Source organism: Poecile atricapillus, chromosome 1 (assembly GCF_030490865.1).
Source record: "Poecile atricapillus isolate bPoeAtr1 chromosome 1, bPoeAtr1.hap1, whole genome shotgun sequence".
Classification (NCBI taxonomy): domain Eukaryota; kingdom Metazoa; phylum Chordata; class Aves; order Passeriformes; family Paridae; genus Poecile; species Poecile atricapillus.
In genome coordinates, this window is record NC_081249.1 from 154,590,031 (window position 1) to 154,610,003 (window position 19,973).

Below are 19,973 nucleotides of genomic sequence, written 5' to 3' on the forward strand. Positions count from 1 at the left end.
TTTGTTAGCCTAGGAGGAAAGAGGCTGTGTGCCTCGTTGAGGAAGCGGTACAGTTGTCCTTGTTAATCCCCTGACTGTTTTGTTTGAAGGAACTTAGCTTTCTTGATGTTAAGTTCTTCAAGACAGGAATCTGGCTCCCCAGCTTCTCAGAACTTCTGTACTCTTCCAGCTGCACAAGGCTGATTGCAGCTTACTTTTCCTGAAAGAGTGGCAAACAGCAATATGTCAAGGAAACAAAATATATTACCCAAGAAAGAGTTGTGTGTGTTGGATTTTTTCCTGTTTTTTTCTTTTTTTTTCTAAAATGTATGACTTTTTGGATTATAAAACTTACTATTTGTTTATACCAAAGCTTCTACGAAGTCTCCCCACATAACTGAAGCTGGTGAACCATTAAAGATACCATTTCCACATGCTATTGCACATGAGAGTTAAGTGCTGATGGAAATGTAAAAGCTTTAAACAAATGGTCTTTTAGTTGCTTCATCACTTTTTGTCTGTTTCTGTTGGTTTTTTTGTTTTTGTTTTTTTTTTTAGTTACAGATGCCTTCAGGTACTTGTGACTTTGTTTTCTGACATAAAAATTAAGTGAAAAGCATGCATTGCACCATCTTCCAGAAAACATCTCTATTCAGTATATCACAAGAAAACAAAAAAAGGGATATGGTCATCTTTTTGGTCACTTCTTATAATAGTTTATGTCAATGCTTACCTAATTTCTAGTTTTATGAAAGTTCACTAGAGAGTGTGGTGAAGATTACTGACGATAGGGTTAATTTGGTTTTATGATATGGTGTCCACTTTCAAAAGTGGCTATCCAAAAGTTTTTCTTAATGTTATTCTTTGGCAAAATACTGAGACTGCATTTTTATTTTGCAGTGTCCTCTAGAAACTGCAAGTCTGCAAGTTTTTGCAGATTAGCTTGCGTTTGTTTGCTGGTTAACAAACATGGACTTAAACGTAGGTGCTGCTGACAGTTAAATTGCAAATGTTGTAGAGATGCAAGAAGCTGAGAACTGAGATGATGATGTAATTATTCAATAAGTGTGATGTATTTATATTTTCTCTTGTTAGCAGTGATAACATCATCAATATTTAGGAATTAATTTTCCTACACTTAATATTTTTGTTTTTCTTCTTCTTTCTTACAGTAAATATAGCCCTTGCCCTAGCCGCAAATGATTCGGTAGGTGAATATTTAATTATCAGCTTTAATGTGAAATGTGTGTCATAAAATAATTGTTACTGCTGGGCAGTCCCATATGTTTAATGTAATTAATGTTTTTATTTAGTTAATTTCTTATTTGTTTTTGATGGGCTTTTGAGTTTGTCTGTTTATATTTTATCAGCACCATGAATAACTTAGTAGATCTTATCCTATGTCTGGCTTTGGCTCTGTCCTTTCCCTGTGTGTCACTGAGTTGAACTGCAATTCTGGAAGGATGTGTAGATGCTGTAGAGAATGCTTCTGTAGGTTGGAGACAATAAATAATTAAATTCTGTCACTTGAGAACACTGGCTTGAAAGAAGTAGGAGTTAGTGCTGAATAGTGTCCAAAACATCTTTTTTTTTTTTTTAAATAGCTCCACAGATTTACTGTTTCTGGAGAAATTATGTATAAAAATACTTTATAAACAGCTAAGGCAAAAAATCCCAAAAACTATGTACCTTCCCTAAAGCTTGGAAATAAAATTTTTTGAGTGATTTCCCAGCTCAGTATTACTAAAACTGTTGCCTGGACTATAAATAGACAGCAGGAATCATTCAAGAGTAAAAACCACAGGTGTTCATTATGTCCACCTGCTGCTGTAGACTGAGAGTACTTCCATTGTGCACATTTGCCACAGATAAACTAAGAAGCAAGCCTCCTTTGCAATGGGAGGGTGTATAATGCAGGCTTTGTACTCATAAAACATTAAATACAAAGTATCCTCAAGTGCTTTAATCAGGCAAATGTAGCATCTTCTTGTTGTAAAAGACAAGTAAAACAAAAATCAACAGGTAGAAGGAGCGAGGACTACATGCCATCTGCAAGCTTCCTGGAGGAGTTTTATAAAAGATTTAAAAATATTTCCATAAACTCAGTCACACTTAATAAGAAGAGTGTTTGAAGTTGTTATATGAGATATGTACTGTTTGTGATGGCATCTGATCTTATTATTTCACAGTCTTTAATGCTATTTTTGAATAGGCTGTTGGAATAATTAGATCTCAGAGAAAAATCTGTCATTTTGAAAAGCAAAACTACTTAAATGGTTTCTTCTAATCAACTTTAAAACATGGCATTTGCTCTAATACTTTTGCAAAACAAATACCAGTCTGCAGTGTGATCTGTGTTGTGGGATGGTTGTTGAGTAGCTCCATGGAAACCATGTCCACCAATTGCACATAACTTTCTGTACCAGCTTACGCGATTTTAAGATGGTGTCTGATACTTCTCAAACATGCAGTTTTATGCATTTTAAAAATATATTTAGATAAAGTATCTCTTAGTAATTCGGACATACAAGTTTTGTGGTTATGCCTTGTATTAGGAGTTGTTGTTACATTGATGTTACAATTATGTGTTGCTGTGTGAAGTTGGAGGCCAGCATCTGGTGGATGTTAATCACTGAAGAGCAGCTGAAATTGATGAAGCAGCTGTGAATTGTGTGAACTGGTGGTCACAGCTTAGCAAGCTGTTACTGTGCTGAAATTGTGCATTGATGTAGTTACAAGTTAGAAAGTATGAAATTAAGGTGGATTAAATAAACAACTGTCTTGTTTGTTCATGCATTAATATATTTTTATTCTGTGGTTTATTTTCCTTAAGATGAAGATGGCTTACATCATGTTTATGTTTAACCGTTGGGCTTGAAGTTGCTGGTTTGTTCATTTGTGTACTCACATTGATTTCAGTTCATTAATTTTGTGAGATAAGGTTTTGAAGTGAGAATCTCTGTGACCTTGTTACAGGCTGGAACTGTCCAGTGCTCTGAATTTTAGAAATCACTGAAATTTTCAGTTTTGTAATGGCGAATGAAGTAAATAAGGAGGTTTTTTTTTCAGAGTCTATTGGTCTTTGAAATACAATCTGCTGTATTTTATAGTAAATTTCTTTGTCATCAGGTATGCAGCAATGGATGCCTTTATTTTACATCTATAATGTAAATCTTAACTAATCAGTAGTTACATAATAACTACTGATTGTGCCTCACCTTGTCATGGTTTTTGTTTCCTTCAGTGCTGTTGTAAGTTCATCTCTTTCAGAAGAAGCAGTAATGATTGTTAGTAGATCAGAGCTTCAAGAGGCCCCTGCAACTTCATTAACAGTCCTTATGTCTTTTAGAAACAAAATAGAAATTTATAGAATCTAAACTTGAACTTGATGTACTGCTTAAAGGAGGAAAGAAAGGACTTGTGGCGGAAAATAGTCACCATGACTATAAAGGTTTGTGCTTCCTTTGTTAGTCTGTGTTACAAGTTCTATGCTTGTAACTGGGGCTCTTATTTCTGAGATAAAACAGCTTACAGACTATTGAAAACAACTATATTCTGGTGAGTCAGATCTGTGAATGATGCTGTCCTCTCAGAGGAGATTGGATTAGAGTAGATTCTTGCTACTTTCAGTAACAGCTGTGACATCTTATTGTTGTTTGGTGTATCATAAGTTAGAATATTAACAGTCAAAACATAAAGGATTTTTCATCCTCTCGATAGAAGAAAACATCCTTCTATCTTTTAAAAATCTACTTTCTATAGTTAAAAAATAAAACAAAAATCCTATTGTTTCTACTGATATATGTATTTAATTTTTTTTTTTAATATGGAAGCTTTTGTAGTGATGGTCTGAAATACTAAGACATCAACAGAGCCTTGGACATTGTCACGGTCGCAGTGTTGTTGGCAGAGCTAGGATTAGAACTTGAGAGTTCAAAGTCTTCCATGCTGGAGCTCAGTCTGCTTTGCATATTTTTACCTCGTGGTTACAGAGTAAATAATTCAAGACAGAAGTGCATTTAGATGCCTAGATACCATGTCCAAGACAGGGTAATTTTTATTTTTATTTTTATTTTTTTATTTATTTTTTTTTTAAATTCAGATCCAGGGAAAACAAGCAGGGCAGCTTCTTATGCCTTCCTAGAATATTAGCTTTTTTGGTACTGTGGGTTACCTGTTGTAGATGGATTACTTAAGATATATATAAGCTCTTGAGCCTGTACCAAAGCCTGTAAATCTATACAGTGTTCTTTTTGTGTTAAGAAATAACTTAAAGTTTTACCCTTGTGTCCTATTGTTAATTGTTTGCTTAGTTTGACAGCTGATTCTTTTCATTCTTTTGATGTACCAGCAGTCAGTTTTGCTCCCCTAGGAGCACTTGGGAAGAATTTTTGGGTTTTGTGCCAGGACAATTCATATTCAGACTAGGATGACTATTTATGAAAGCTGCCTGGCCAGAGACAATTTATTATAGTAGAAACAAGTTGAATTAATAGATGGCAGCAATAATAGAGTAGGGATTGCTTGTTTATGAACAGAGTGTTTTAGTGAGCAAACACCAGCTGTGCATGACTAAGGATGGCACAAATCCAGTTGGGAGGCTGCATGCTTGTGCTGTCACTATGAGGCAAGCTCCCCAGTCAGATTTGCTTTGGCTCGCCTTTTCGTTCGGGAAGATTTACATTTTCACCATAGGACGAAATGTTTTTTGCGATGTGGAGGACAGAGGAGCAAGAAGTAAAACCATATGGACCAAGTTAGCATGTCCGCCTAGGCAAGCGGCTGCTGCCCGCAGTGCTGGGGCCGCGTGTTGCAGGGCAGCAGTTTTCCGTATTGTAGCCCCGCGCCGGGGGTCACTGGGCGGTGCCGACCGGAGCAGAGGGGACGGGCTGAAGGGCGCCGTTTGTCCGCGCGCGGGTTTCCCGGGCTTCCCGCGAGGCGCAGCGCGGGGTGCTGCCGGCAGGGGGCGCGCGGGCCGCGGGCAGCGCGCGGGGCTCTGCGCGTGCGGGGCTCTGCGCGTGGGGCTGCGGCCGGGCCCGCGCACGGCGCCGGAGGCAGCCGCGCACACAGCGGCGGGGAGGGGGCTCCGTGCCGGTACGGCTTGGTAATCGTGTGGACGGGAGCCGGCTCTTCCTGCCAACTCACTGCTGCGATAATAAAATTAATTTAAATTTCTTCAGACCGTGTATGTAATCAAAACCCAGACATTTTGAAACGACCCAAAAGCAGCCACCCAGCTTACTCTTTTTACATTCCAGCTTTTTTTTTTTTTTTTTTTTTTTTTTTTTTTTAATATTTGGCTATTTATCCACAGGATAATATCTCTCTGCTACATTTGTAGATGACTTTGCAATGTATATACGTTTCTTGCTGATAAGGGAGAAATTCCATGTGGGAAAACAAGTCTAGAAGAATTTAGACAATAATGGGATCCTTCACTGAGTAATCATAGTATGAAGGCAGGTTTGGACTTGTTTTTTCCTATGCAGCTTTTCTAATTGTTTGGGTTTGATTCCTAGGCATCTTTAATTCTGTTGCATAGAGAATCAGAAGACTTTAATTACTGTAGCTAAGATCTTCATGCTTGTTTCTTAATGCTGAAAAGTTTCAGTAAAGCTGGAGATGCCAGTTAGAATTGATTTGCTCTAGTTGCAATGATAGCTTAGCTTCTAGATCAGTTGAAAAAAATGAGATAATAAAGCTTTAAACAAAATTAAAAACATATTTTAATGTAGACCTCCTAAAATATATTACTTAAATCAGATAACTATATGCTTAATTTGAAGATTTGTTTGTTTGTTTTGAAATTAAATAGCTGTATCCTTAGTCTTCAAGTTATTGAAAGCCCAGTGCAGATACCAGAGAGACTGATGTGGAAGGTAGACCCTTTTTTATAATAATTTGACATGCTGTGAAAGTGGGAAAGCATCTTGTAGAGATGTGGTAATACTGGGGATTCTGTTTTGGTAATGTTTTGCTACTGCAGGCTATTATGGAAAAGAAGTGCTGGAGAAGTCCTGTGGCTGGCAGAAAACTGGAAACAATTCATATAAAGGAAAATGGCTTTTAAACCAGCAGCAGACTGAGTGTTTAAAGCAAGTTTGCATTTCTAGGATAGGGTGAAGAAACTGCAGTGGTACATTTTTGTCTTTAATCCAGTTTACAGCTAGGCACTTAAATAGTGTGCAGCTGAAAGAGTTAGAGAATTAAGGATTAAAAGATGGCTATTCAGTGTGTCAGTATGTCAAATGAGGAATCCATAGCCCATCCTGATTTTAAAGTTCCCTTTTGTCCTATGTGTTGCTGCTTGCACTTCGGGATTAGCTCTAAATCTATAATGACATTAAAAGGGTAAATTGAGAGTCCTGGTAGTGGATTAAGAGCACCAGTTTTAAAGTAACTGGCACCTTCACTTGGCAAAGCTGGAATTTCTGTCTTTGGAATGGACTGCAGCTGCTGAATATTGGGAGCACTTCTACTGTAGGAAATTCTTCACTGCATAGAACAATAACAGCTCATTAACCTGTGCCTTTATCCCTCTCAGGCTAAACACCAGGGAACTCTGGTGTTTGGCAGTGTTTACTTCAAAGTAAAATAGTATCTACTAGCATCCAGTGGGGATACATATGCTCTACCAAGTATGGGAAAAAGTCTCAGAAAATATGAGCAAAAATGAAATTAATGCTGTCAAAGAGTCTCTGGATGTTTAGCAGTAACATAAACTATATGTTTATATACATAAACATATGTACATATTAATTAACAGCTCTTTATAGAAGCTTTTTGTGAACTCTCTTTTATTCTTTTTTTTCCTCCCTTTTTTCTCTCTGTTGGTATGAAGTCTTTAATCAGGTCTGTTCCTCAATAAAGCATTTAGCAACATGGGAAAAATTAATATCACCAGATTCTTGTCTGCACACAGAATTGTGTGGAGGGGTCTTTTGTGATACATGAATGAAACTGGTTGCATTTGGTTGAAAATTCGTTACTGGAAAATATAATTGATTTTGTGCTTAATATTCCCTGAAAAACAGAAAAGGGAACCTACATTAAGAAAGTGTAGGGAGGGACAAAACCATTCTTAAGGATCTGCTCAAAGAGCTAAGAGGAGGAAAGATATGGATCATTTTGTCAGTAGCATTAATTTATGCCACCTGAACAGGGATTAGGAACAAGGATTATGTACAGTAACATTTGCCTGCCTAAGAGAACAAACATAATAGCAATTGAATACTTTCTAATCTGCATAGGAAAAGAAAAGGAGGCAAAATTTATTGGTTTTTTACATGACCTCTGTCTGCTAGGACTTTGTCCCTCAACAACTTCATTTTATTTTTTTCCCCCAAAAGAATTACAACTAAGTTCAGAGCTTGAAAATCATTAATTTAGGATGCTGCTGTCTTCCAGATCACTATTACTCACAAGGCAGTGGCCAGGTTCAAGGACTGAACTGAAATTTAATTATGTAGAGAATCTTGCCAGAGAAGTAAAGGGAAAGGATCTTTTTAGGGAGGTTATCTGTGCCTGTAATTTGTACACTGAGCAAAATGAAGCTGTAGAATTCTTATCTCTCAGGGATGTCTGCAAGAATGTCTTCTTTGTATCTTCTTTGTCTATTGATGTAGCATTTGGTTTTTCTGTGAATATAGAATCTGTACCTGGTGACTGTGAAAACTAGTTTTTGTTTCTTCATGTAGGTGAGAGAAGTTTCTAAATTAGAATGAAGACTTCATTGTATTTTTAATTGGTTAAGAGCTGCAGTGATTATGTAAATTACAGAACCTTGGGAAGAATGTTTGTCAGAATTCTTTAGAGAGGTCTAATGGGCAAACTAAAATTTTGCTGAGAAGATTAATGATAGTGAAGTAGAAAGAATTACTTAGTCAATGATGTAAAAGTAGAAGATGAAGATGAGTTAAAGGTCTTTATTATGTAAATTTTTGTGTGTTCTTGAGGTCACCAGGGATCAGGTGAGACTATGACAGTACCAGTACTGCAGAAATACTAAATCCTAGCAGTAGTAAGCCTGTGCTAGAGACTGTTTACCTGCAGTGGGGCAACCTTAAAAGCATTGATAAGAAGGTCAATGTGAACATTTGAGTATTTAAATACAGCTTTTGCTGACATGGGGGTACTTTTGTATTTTCATATGCTCACAATATATTTATTTCTAATTTCATGGTCTCTGTGTGATGGAATTTTGATAAGGATCTTATGCTGCATGAAGAGGTCAATGATATTGCATTTGTTTGTCTATTTTTTTCAAGTAGCTTCCAGTGACCTGATTAAATCACATGGGAATGGTTACATGGTCACTTGCATCTTTAGAGCTTAAGCTGCAGAATTTGCAGTAAGGCAACTAAAAAATAAGGTTTCTAGAAAATATTTTCCAAGTGTAGTAAACTTGAAGATTGATTTAAACTTTCTTTCACAGCTGGGCAGATGAAAGGAAAAGGACAAATGTTAACTTGAGAACAGCTGTTTTGAACTTGGTTATTGCAGTGCCATCTGGAGAGATGGAATGTTGTTTGTTTAATAGCACAGGAAAGAAATATGTTTATAAGGAGAAAATACAGCCATAAGGAGATGGTGGAGTTGTGTTTTCTGAATCCTTTTCCTACCAAAGTGCCTAGGAAGGCTGTAGCAGTGGTGTGTGCTCTGCTCTGGAAAACACTTTGTAGCAGGGGGACTTCTGTGTGCTTGGGTGTGCTTTAAGTATTGCATTTCTATCTGTGTAATGAGTATTACTTAAGAAAAAGATGCCCCATTGGTATGAGAAGTATATGCATATCAAAATGATGTCAGAGGACATAAGAGAAGTCTTAGAGCTTTTTCCCCTCCTCCTTTTTTCCTAAGTTGCTGTTTTGGTTGTGCTTTTGATTCCCCATAATCTGTTCCTTGTGCCCAGATGTTTGGTTTTTTTACCTTGTGTGATGTTATGTATGTTTTCTTAGGATTTGTGTTAATACAGCCATGCTTTGAAAGATGTGCTGTTTTATATGAGGTGTGGGTTGTATGGGAAAAAAACAATTTATTAAAATTTAATTTAATTTTTTAATTATTGTAACTCATGCATCTGGATTATATTTCACTTAGCACGAGAAGTATCTGGTAATTCTGATTAACAGTTTCATGTGGTAGCATCCAGGTGTTTGCATATTATTTCTTTTGGGGATATAAAGCATTATAAATGCTGGAAGAAATTATGTGGACTGTATGTCTTAAAAAATCCCTTGGTAGCCACTACAATATTTTTCTGAGATAATTAAACCTTGAGTAAAGGGTTATTGGCATTCTAGGGATGTTTACATACTGCAAAAGCAGGGATAGTTGGGAGAAAGAAAACCATGGCTTATTGGGCCAATGCTTTCTATATAAGCTGCTACTTCTAGGTGCTGTAAACTCTACTTTTGTAACGTGTTGAATTGCTGGGTGAAGAAAAACCCCCTGCCTTAGGCTATCTTAAGTGAGGTTCTGTCAGCGATTTAAAGATTTCCAAAAGACCTTTTTCCTATAATCCTGGAGAAAGCACCATGCTTACAGGAACACTTGTGCTTAAGTTAACATGAATCGTAGAAACTTGAGATTGTTAGTTATTCTTCTGTTTGAAGATAACAATTTTGTTTTTTTCATATGCATGAACAAAAAGAGTTCATCTCAGAAAAGGCACTTTTCTTACTTTTGAAAAAGTGTGTAAGTTTTTTTAGAGAAATTGTCAGGTTTATTTTTTAAGCTTGGTAATTCATTGTAGAAGCTGAATTTGTAAAGTCCTCTATATAATTGAAGGATGTTTTTCTCCAGTGGATATATTTATTCTTTATTTCAGGAAGTTTTGTACACTTAGATTAGATAATATAGATGTTGTAGATATAGTGCTGCTGACTCCTAGGAACAAGTGGCCTGTAGTGGTGAATACCTGATTATGTCATGGAGGTCATAAAGTCATACTAATTAATTTAGGTCATCTTAAATCTTTAGCCCCTTTGGGTTGAAAGTGAAATTCTGGTGAGCTGTGAGATCATTGCAATCAATAAATAGTCATAATCCTTGCAAGAGGGGGAAAAACCTCAAAAAATTCAGGGGAAGTATGTTGTCAGGTTTAAAACACTGTGTAGTTTTTTCAGCAATTACTTGCTTTCATTTGGGAAGGACTTAGGTGGAGCAGCCTGTAGATGATGTTTTGATGGGTTTGATTAGCTGCTGACACAGATAAAGGGACTGTCACGAATCTTTCTAATCTGTTAAAATATGCGTTTTGTACAAGAACGAAGAAGCTCTAATAGTCTGTTTTCCATGTCTTTAAAGTCTAACATAAAGATGGGTCTTTTCAAAATTTTTTCAAATTGCAGCTTTCAACAGTAGGCAAGAAGAAGAATTTGTTACAGTCACTCCTTAACTTTTGTCTTATAGTTTTCATGCTACAAAGAAGTATTTAAAAATAATGTAAACTAAAGAATCCATATAATTACATATGCTTTCCTTTATTTTGGTAATAAAAAGTATATTGAAAAATTGAATCCAAATTTGGTTCATTTTTGCAGTAAAAACTTACTTTTCAAAGTACATAGTAGATCAAATATGGTAATGCTTTTTTTTTTTTTTACTTGTCTTTCTAGCTTTCCCATCAAAACTGTGATAACAAAATGGCTTAATATAAGATACCAGATTAGGAAAGTATAATCCAAAAAATGAAGTACACAGTTCGAAACACTGACAGTGAAAGTCTGATTTGGTATTGTTGGAAAAGCTCCTCTTGCTGCTTTAACCTTTCAATCAAGCTCTTAAACATACTTGTTTGCAATTTTGCAAAATGTTGAATGCAGTTAGCTTTCTATATTAGAGAAACTTGACATTCAGCACTTTAAAGGGCTTGCTCTTTACTACTTAATTTGCAGAACTTGGTAATTGGTACTGTGTCTTGCCATCTGCAGGAAAAATAGTTTAATTTCCACAAAATATGTGTGTGTATCTATTAAAAAAGAATATAGAAGGGAGTTTTGTAAGTCTAGACTACATAGTTGAAATAATTTTTATTTAAAGTTTATTGCCTAATGTACCATATGTAGTTGAATAAACCCATTTTTAGCATACTTCTGTGTAAATGTATTTGATTAAAATGTTATGCCTGCTTAATTAGCTTCAGAGACTTGCATTTCAGTAAGTTCAAGATGTCTGCAAAAGTGTACTCTGGTCATTTAAATGGAAGATAAAAATATGCTATGTTTTTTCACATTCCTTATAATCACTAGTATGATTTAAATTGCATTCATTTGCATGTACTTACAAACCTCCTGTTTTGTTTTGCTTTTTTTGTTTGTTTTTTAAAAAATTTGATACCTTGATTAAAAAGTTAAGGAGTTAGTTCTGTATAAAAGTACATGGAGTAGAGAGAATGTTGTTTATAATGCTTGTTAATAAAAAGTCTGTGGTCTACACTGTAATTAAGAAACTGTACAAGTGAGGATTCTCTCTGTATGGAGAATACAGCTCTTGTAAAGGCAACTGACCCAACTTGTAGACATTTGTTATATTTTATTCTTCAATTGCTATCTAGAGAGAAAGGAAACAGTGATAACTGATGTCTCAAATCAAGATCTTATTTTTATTCCTTTAAACAGTATTCAATTATGTTAATACAGAAAGATGTTTTGACAATTGCTTCTTTTGTTCCTTACACAGACGAAAGAAGTTGGTTTACTTGATGCAGACATATATGGACCTTCAATTCCAAAGATGATGAACTTAAAAGGAAACCCAGAATTAACACCAAGTAAGTGGAAATAATTTTTCTTGCTGTCTGCTTCAGTGTTGAGCATGGTCCACTCATGGGTGCTTCCTTGGTGTGGCAAGGGATACAAACAGAAGATAGTGAGTGTATGTATGCATTTATTAACTTCTACTGTTGAGGTTACTTTCAAAGATGCCTTGTACAACTAGGAGCATATTCAGAATCCTGTTTTTCATTAATCTTGGTCCATGCAGTCTCATAGATTTTTACTAAAGACTCTGGAAGGGGATGTTATTTATCAGTAGTTTTAAAATTGTTATATAGTATCCTACAATAGATGTCTTTCAGTTAAAGAACAAAACCCACTAATCTAGGGAATGAGACAATAAAAAAAAAAAACAATAAGAGAGGGATCATTATAGTAGCTTGTATGAAGTGTTACTAAAATGATTCTGTTTGATTTCTCTTCAGCCAAATGTGCCACACAATTTGACTCCTTTGTGTTTGAAGTTTTGTGTTTAGGAACACAGTGGTGGTCACTTCCCTACCACAAGGTGAAGACAAAACTCCTAATTTTCCTTCTACTGGAAAAGAATTCTGGAGAAACATAAATTCAGGTAGAGCAGTCTTCAGAGAAATAAGATGACCCAAAGTGGAAAGATCCCATCGAGTATGTTTACCTTTTTTTTAGAAATTTAACTTTCACCCAGGCCAACCAAGGATGAAAGTGAATAATGGCTTTATTTTGATACCCTCTTCATACAATGTTTGAGTGTAAGGCGGTGTGGTTTTTTTAGGATGGTAAGGATACTGGGGCGATATGATTTTTTTAATGCTTTGTTTTGATTATCCTGTGAGAGAGTGCATGTAAATAAAAAAATTTAAAATATGTAACCACGTACAAAACTAACTGCATGCTGTAGCAGCTGGTCGATGCATTAAAATGTACTAGGATTGTTCTGAAGAAACTGCAGACTGGCCATATATGTTGTCAGGGAGGGATCAAGGACATCTACCAGTTCAAACAGGACATAAAGGCTTCAGTGGAGTAATCAACTGTAGTGTTTGTGGGCAGCAATTGCTAGGTAAAAGGAAAGTTAAATATTCCTTTTGCTTCTTTTCATGCCATGATCTCTCTGTTTTTATCATAGAAAGGTTTGGGTTGAAAGGAACCTTTGGAGGTAATCTAGTCCAACCCTCCTGCAATGAGTAGGGACATCTTCAACTGGATCAGGTTGCTCAGAGTTGATCTGAGTGTTTTGGGTCTACCACTACTCATGGCAACTTGTTTCAGCGTTTCACCAGCTTCATTGTAAAGAATTTCTTCCTTATATCTAGTCTGAATCTACCTACCCTCTTCTAATTTAAAACCATTATCTCTTGTCCTGTTGCAACAGGGCCTACTAAAAAGTTTGTCCCCACCTTTCTTACAAAGTCGCCTCTAAGTACTAAAAGGCTTCACTAAGGTCTCCCTGGAGCCTTCCTTTTTCTAGGCTGAAAGCCCTGATGCTCTCAGTGTTTCCTCATAGAAGTGTTCCATCCCTCTATATCTACTCTAATGTTGTTGTAGAATGTTCATTTGTAACTCATCTTAATTTGTTCATGTATGTGGGTGTTATGGTTGTTGATCTATGTATTGTCACGTGATATAAAGCATGCAGAATGAAGCAGTGCCAGTATCTTTAAAGGTTTGTTACTAAGCTTGCAGTACCAGGCACTGAAAACTCAATGTGTCAAACTTAGGATTTCTTATATAATTAAAATTCTATCTCCTTACAATTATGCCCTGTACTCTGGACAAAGAAAAAATAATATACTTCCATGTACAGATGCACTACATGTGCTTATACAGGCAGCTATCAAATTGAGTACTTCCTACATTTAAGTACCTAGTTTACAAATACAGGTTTCCTTTAGATAAATTTCTAAGAGAGAAGGAGAGTACTTAGTTTTATTTGTTGGATTTTTTATATCTTTTTTTTTATATCTTTTGAAGTCAAAAGGCTGCTGAGTGATAAATAACTGAGCCTTTTCATGTATCATCAGTATAATTTGAATTCCTGATACAAATAGAAGAATTCTTGCATTCACTTGTATTTTACCTCCATTGAGGATGTATGTCATACAGGCTGTGTTTTCCCGTAACAGGTTTTTTTGCTATGAATTTTGTATTTGAAGTACATTGCGCAATATGAACACAAAAGGGACTATGCTGTGGTGTTAATACCTATCCTCTTTTCATTTTTTTTGTGATGTTGACTTTTGTTTCTCCATTTTTTTCCTCTCTGTCTGAAAAATGGATTAGATAATTTAGAACTCCTTGGTCATTTTGCTATGTATTTTATCAATCCTTACCTAATTTAAATCCATGTCTTGAGCCACAAATTAAAAAGAAAATTGCCCAGTCTGTTTCTTGTGGTTGTACAAATTAACTTGCTAGGAATGCAAGAACGTAAGACTGAATTCACTCAGATATTGAGCAGCTCAGTTTTGTTTCAGTGGCTAGATATTTCTGGTAAACAGCTGAATAGAACTCACTGTAAGCTTTGTCTGAACATGTTTCAAGCATTGTTAAAACTGTGGAATTCAATGTAATAGAAAAAAATTGGAAGATTTCCCTGAACTGAAACTGCTGCCATTGTCTTGTAAGCACTAACATTTTGATCACTGAAATACATTCTTTTTAGTTCTGTGTGGAATGCACAAGTAAATATCAGAATTTAAAGAGCATACCTTTTTTTTTTAACAGACAGAAAAATGAATTTGTATATTTCAAAAGCTTGACAGATGACACAAGTCTGTTGAGAAAGACACAGTAATTTGGTATGAAAACAAGATAGAATTTGTATTTCAGGGGTTCTGTTCGTTACTGTATTTTTAACTACTGAGCTGATGAACCTGAAGAGTAACAGCAAGAGAAGTTCTGTCAAAGATGGTTTAATTGCAAAATAGGAATGACATAGGAAACTTTAATCAAGGATTCCTTTAATGAGTGACAGATGGGATAAGCTGGCAAAGAAGTGATCAATCATAGGTGTGTATATATATATGATATATATATAGGTGTATATAAATATATTGATATAAAAACATATATGACTATTGTATTTTGGTATAAAGAGGTTTAGTGTTAGCTTCTGGTTTCTTACTATATTTTCAAGAGTTAAGCAAGCTCTGAAGAAATATTGCATAGCAACTGAGAGAGCCCAGGCAGTTGTGTTACAGAAGTGCATAAACTGTCTACATAACAATAAGGCAGTTAAAGAGATTTTTCATAACATAGCAATCAAAAAAATTATATTTTTAAAGTCTAATGCTTTCTTCAGTGTAAGGCATGGATTTGAAAATGAATCTGTAGAATAATCCTGGGAGGTTCCGAGTACTTTTGCCATCTTTGATTTCTATTCTCACATGAAAAGGGATTAGGGATGCCCAGTAGCATACAAAATAAGTCCATGCAGCAGTTATTACTTTGAACAGAAATTATTATGGTTATGCTATAATTTAAGCATTTAGAATGAATTAAGAGTTCTTAGTGAGGAGTCTGTATAAATGGAAGATACTACATTAATTTAATTTTGCAAACTGTAGTACATTGAAAAGTCTGCTAACATTTAATAGGCTGTCATTCAAAATACTTTAACTAAATGGTCAGGGAAATATTGGTTAATAAGTTCACGACTGAATTTAATTAGCTAATGGAGGATTATCTAACTATGGAATTAATATTAGTATCAGCTACAATATAGATGCAGGGCAATGCTGATAGCATAAGTTACAAAAGCATTACTTCTTTCCCCAAATAATTTACTTAAAAATGGTTTTCTGGCTTAGTGAATTGCATGGTTTCATTTTTTTCCTTTTTAATCTGCCATTTAAACTAGATGGCAGAGAGTAAAAACTATTATATTGCCAAAACCATTTGCCATTTTACCAGATAGATAAAGTTTCTTTATTTAGTTTGATTCTAAAGGTTTTGGTGGGTAAATCTTTGACAGGTGACTCTACTCTTAGTATTTCAAAGCTTTGTTGCCATTTTATGATAGCTTCAGTGTTTTTAATTTCTTAATAAAGTAGTATATTCAAAAGATTGGTAGTAGACATCTATTTTCACAATTTTGAATAAAATGTAATTTCTTAGAGAAAGCTAACAGTGTTTGTGGCTGCCCCATTGAATCTATTAAGATTGCAGGAACTACAGAAATGGACACTTGAATTTTTCACGTATCTTAAGAATGTGATAGCAGACTCTCATAACAGAATGTGAAAATTTAAAATAGTTGTGATTGTTTAGAGATGTCTGCTGGAATAGAATTAAGGGATTGTGGTGCATTCATTTTAGGGCCATAAATAGAAAAATCAGAGCGGACTAGTGAAATAGACAAAATGTTATGTAGGTAGCATAGTTATTTTGGTAACCATGAAGAAATTTCTTGATCTTTGCTAAGGATTTAACTTTAAAGGTAAGGCTTGAAGTCTCAAATTGTAATTATCTTGCTTTATCAGTGGAACTGCATCACGATTAATTTAAAAAAACCCAACCCTATATGTGATTATTTAAAAAAAATAAAAATTGCTACTGACACTAGCTCTTGATTGGTGAGCAAGTGATTTTTAGATTGTATATAGTCTAATGATATGTTTTATTGATTCTATTTTGAAAGTAGCCTGAACTGAAACCCTAGGTTTTACTTTTGGTGACGTCATACCCCAGTTTATCTGGATGGTGGAAGTACAGTAGTAATATGTGTCTTACATGTGACAAAATAATGATTGAGAATGTGGTAATTAATTATGGTTTATATTTTGGAAGCTTTTTCAAATGTGATCAAGTAGTTGAAAATGAGAAGATACTTAAGTGTTTCATATTTATTCTGGACCTTGACTATTACCCTCAAACCTGTAACAATAAACCTTGAGGTGGATTAGTCCAGGTATTGTTGCATTCACTTGTGGAAAAAAATCAAAGACTTTGGAAGGGAAAGGAGATGGAGGATACCCAATTCTGCAAGGAATTATTTATAGTCATACAGTTGTTAGCTGCTGTTTAAAAGGAAAAAAATCCCTAGGGAATTAATTTATTAAAATTTTATTCTTCATTATACATAAATTAATACAATTACAAAAAGTATAAGATGAGAAATGTAGTGTAGTAATTAAAACCTCTTACTGAGTGCAGTCTTTTTGGATAAATGGCAAATCAAATTTTACCAAATGCCATTCCAGTATAAATTACTGAAACACTATAACCTGAAATAATACATTTGAAGTACTTGAAGGCAGATTTGTATTACTCTTTATGTTGTTAATCCTGCAGTGCAGTAATTCCAAATGATTTGATTTGAACTGTGGCTAGCAGATATTTACTTAATGTATTATAAAGTTTACTCTTAGAGATACAAATGTTTTTTTGGTTCAGCTAATATAAAAACTGGAATTAAATTGCAGAATGGCTTTGTTACAGGAACATGATAAATACTCTTTCCATTATACAGACATAAACAAAAGAAATTAATAATGTTTGTGTATGAACGCTTTTACCTTTTTGCCTCTTTCAGAGGAATAAATGTTTCCATTTCTCTGCTAGAAGAAAAATTGAAGGACTGTACTCAATTCTGAATTTTGTCAATATTTTTACCTTGCGATTTTAATTTTGTTCTTTTTTTTTCCTCTGTGGGCTTCTTGCTGTATTCGCACTCTTCTCTTTCTCTGCAGTACGATGGAGTGACTTTTTTGTAATAGAGAAAGGAAGCAGAATAGATAAAAAACAGGAAAAAAAAAATCCTTTCTCTGTAGAGCCCAGAAGCCAAGTGAGAATAAGAGTTTAAAAGCTAGCATCTCTTTGCTTTAGCTGATGGTCCTAATCATTTATATACTAATTGTGATGCCGTATGGTGTGAGATATCCCTTTTTATAACTTGCGATCAGCTGTTCTGATTGTGTCCCCTCCCAGTTCTTCACACACCCTCAGCCTGCTTTGCTGCTGGGGTGGGGTGACAAGCAGAGAAGACATGGCATGTGTAAGCACTGCTTAGCAATAAGGAAAACATACTTCTGTTAGTAACACTGTTTTCCTCAGAAATCCAAAACACAGCCCCAGACCAGCTACTATGAAAAAGAATAGCTCAATCTTAGCCAAAATCAGCACAATTACACATAATCCTTTGAAAAGTTATTTTTCTCCTATGTCTTTTCACCTAAATTTCCTTAATTTTTGGGGGGATGGGGAGGCTGTCTTGATTATGATATTGAACCTAAAAAGGCTGAATTGACTGGCACAAATGCATTGCATTCTGTAGTTTTGCTTTGAAAGCAATGACCATCCCTAGTTAACTGGAATGTTTTTTGAAGTTGGGTCTTAAATTAAAGCTGATGTGCAGTGAATCTCTGCCCCTGGGTTTCCTGCTGCTCCCTGTTCTGCTCTGCTGTCTGGCACCCTGATATGTGACTGACCAGGGCAGCCCCCTGTCACAGCAGCAAGTCATTGCTTCAAATGACATGAGCTTTCCCAGAGGTTTTTGTGTGTCAGGACAGATGCCTTAAACTGAATGTTGGGTTAGTCTAGTTCATTCCTTGTGGGTATAATGAACTAAAAGAACCCAGCTAAATTAGTCTAATAAAGCTTTTGATCCACTATAAATAATTTTTTGGCTCTTTAGGGATCTGAGGGCATTTCAAAATGTGGGTTATTTTAGCAATCTCAAGGAAGACATTTGTCGTGGAAGGTAATGGCATGTTGCTTAAAACTAGTCCTGTTTCTTAAACCTATTTGAAAACTAACAAGTCAGTGCTGCTTTAAAATGTAACAAAGATGTATCTAAATCACTGTGCTCTTTACTTGTGCCAGATTTACTTTTGAAGTACAGTCTTCCAGCAATTAGTTCTTTTGCTTTTAGGTAGGACTGATGAAGTCATATCTGCAAAACTGTTCTGTTAATGACAAAGCTTTTACAGAGCTTTGTTTCTTCTGCAGTCTGTCGGGAGAAAAAAAAAGTATAAAACCTTTTCAGGTAATGGGACTGGTAGACCCTCTAAATATGAGAATCAAATCTCTTGGGAAAAGTTGCATTTCATTATGCATATATTTCTTGAAATAGAATGGTGAGCATGGAATTATGCTCTTAAAGTCTCATTACTAGTTTGCTTTGGTTAAGTATTTGGGAAGTCTTTGTGGTTAGATAACACTATTAGTGCAGGATGTAATGGGCAATCACAGCCTTCCTTGTGTGGAGCTCTTCAAGCTTAAAATACAAATTGTAGTATTTCTGGGGCAATCCTGCAAATAAACTTACAACACAGGGTGAAATCAAGCCTGAAGTCTCAATTAGTCTGTCACTTGACATGGAATATTCTAGACTTCTGGCATAAGCAGCTAAAACAATGATTAGAGTTAAAGCCAGGATTTAAAATTTATGACTTTAACTAACCTTTTGGTGACAGTATCCTTTACCCTCTTTCATAGATTGGTGTGACTGTTTTATTTCAAGGTACGTTGGGGCCCTGTTGCTGCTATTCATTCTCCTCCCCACTGTGGCATTTCTTTCCTCTTCACCATTCTGTGGGTGGAACTCACTTGCCTTTGCTTAGGAAACCAGTACTACTTTAAACATGCCTGGAGTATGGTGTCAGGCTTCTAGCTCCTGCTTCAGAAGGTATGTCTCTCCCCATGACCTCTGTCAAATCTGCTGGCCCTGTACAAGTCTCAACCCCCTAAGGCATCCAGAGTGTCAGTAGACATCTATGTTTACCCAAGTAAAGCCCAGCCATTTTTTTCCTCTTCCCCTGGTGTTGCATGATCCACAACATTAATATTTAATAATTATAAGCTACCTTTGCTTTTCTTAAACAGTATAATGCCTTCTAAGGAGATATAGTGTAAGATCACAATCTTCTGGAATAAGTCTTTGCTTACCTGATGGGGTAAAACTGAATGTAAGCTTTTGCTTGCACTAACATATTGCTCAACAGACCACTTCCAAAAACTAAGCCAAGAGTTGGAATGGCTCTTTGTGGCTTAACCCTGGGCTCCATCATGTGTAACTGTTATTTGGGAAGACAAACACCATAATGCTGAGTGTGCTCCTGTTTCTTTTCTGTCTCCCAGCTTTATATGCTGTGCATGAGGCCGTATGGTGTGGAATATCCCTTTGGTCAGTTGTGGTCATATGTTTAGGATGTGTCCCCTTCCAGTTTCTTGTGTACCCCCAGGCTGCTTGCTGGTGATGTGGTGTGAGAAACCAAGCACTTTTTGGACACTATTTTCATT

At 35.6% G+C, this 19,973-nt stretch overlaps 1 protein-coding gene across 5 annotated transcripts in view; it reads left to right on the forward strand.

Annotated features, from left to right (window-relative positions):
• Positions 1-19,973, forward strand: part of NUBPL (NUBP iron-sulfur cluster assembly factor, mitochondrial) — an 81,075-nt gene that overhangs the window by 5,582 nt on the left and 55,520 nt on the right. For 2 of the 5 annotated variants that reach the window (XM_058862568.1, XM_058862575.1), the window contains 2 exons: positions 1,152-1,186; positions 11,659-11,749. In XM_058862568.1, coding sequence (XP_058718551.1) covers positions 1,152-1,186; positions 11,659-11,749 — 126 coding nt within the window. Of the gene's footprint in view, positions 1-1,148; positions 1,187-11,655; positions 11,750-19,270; positions 19,360-19,973 lie in introns of those variants that run through there. The other 3 variants (XM_058862589.1, XM_058862595.1, XM_058862583.1) reach the window with 3 other exon arrangements.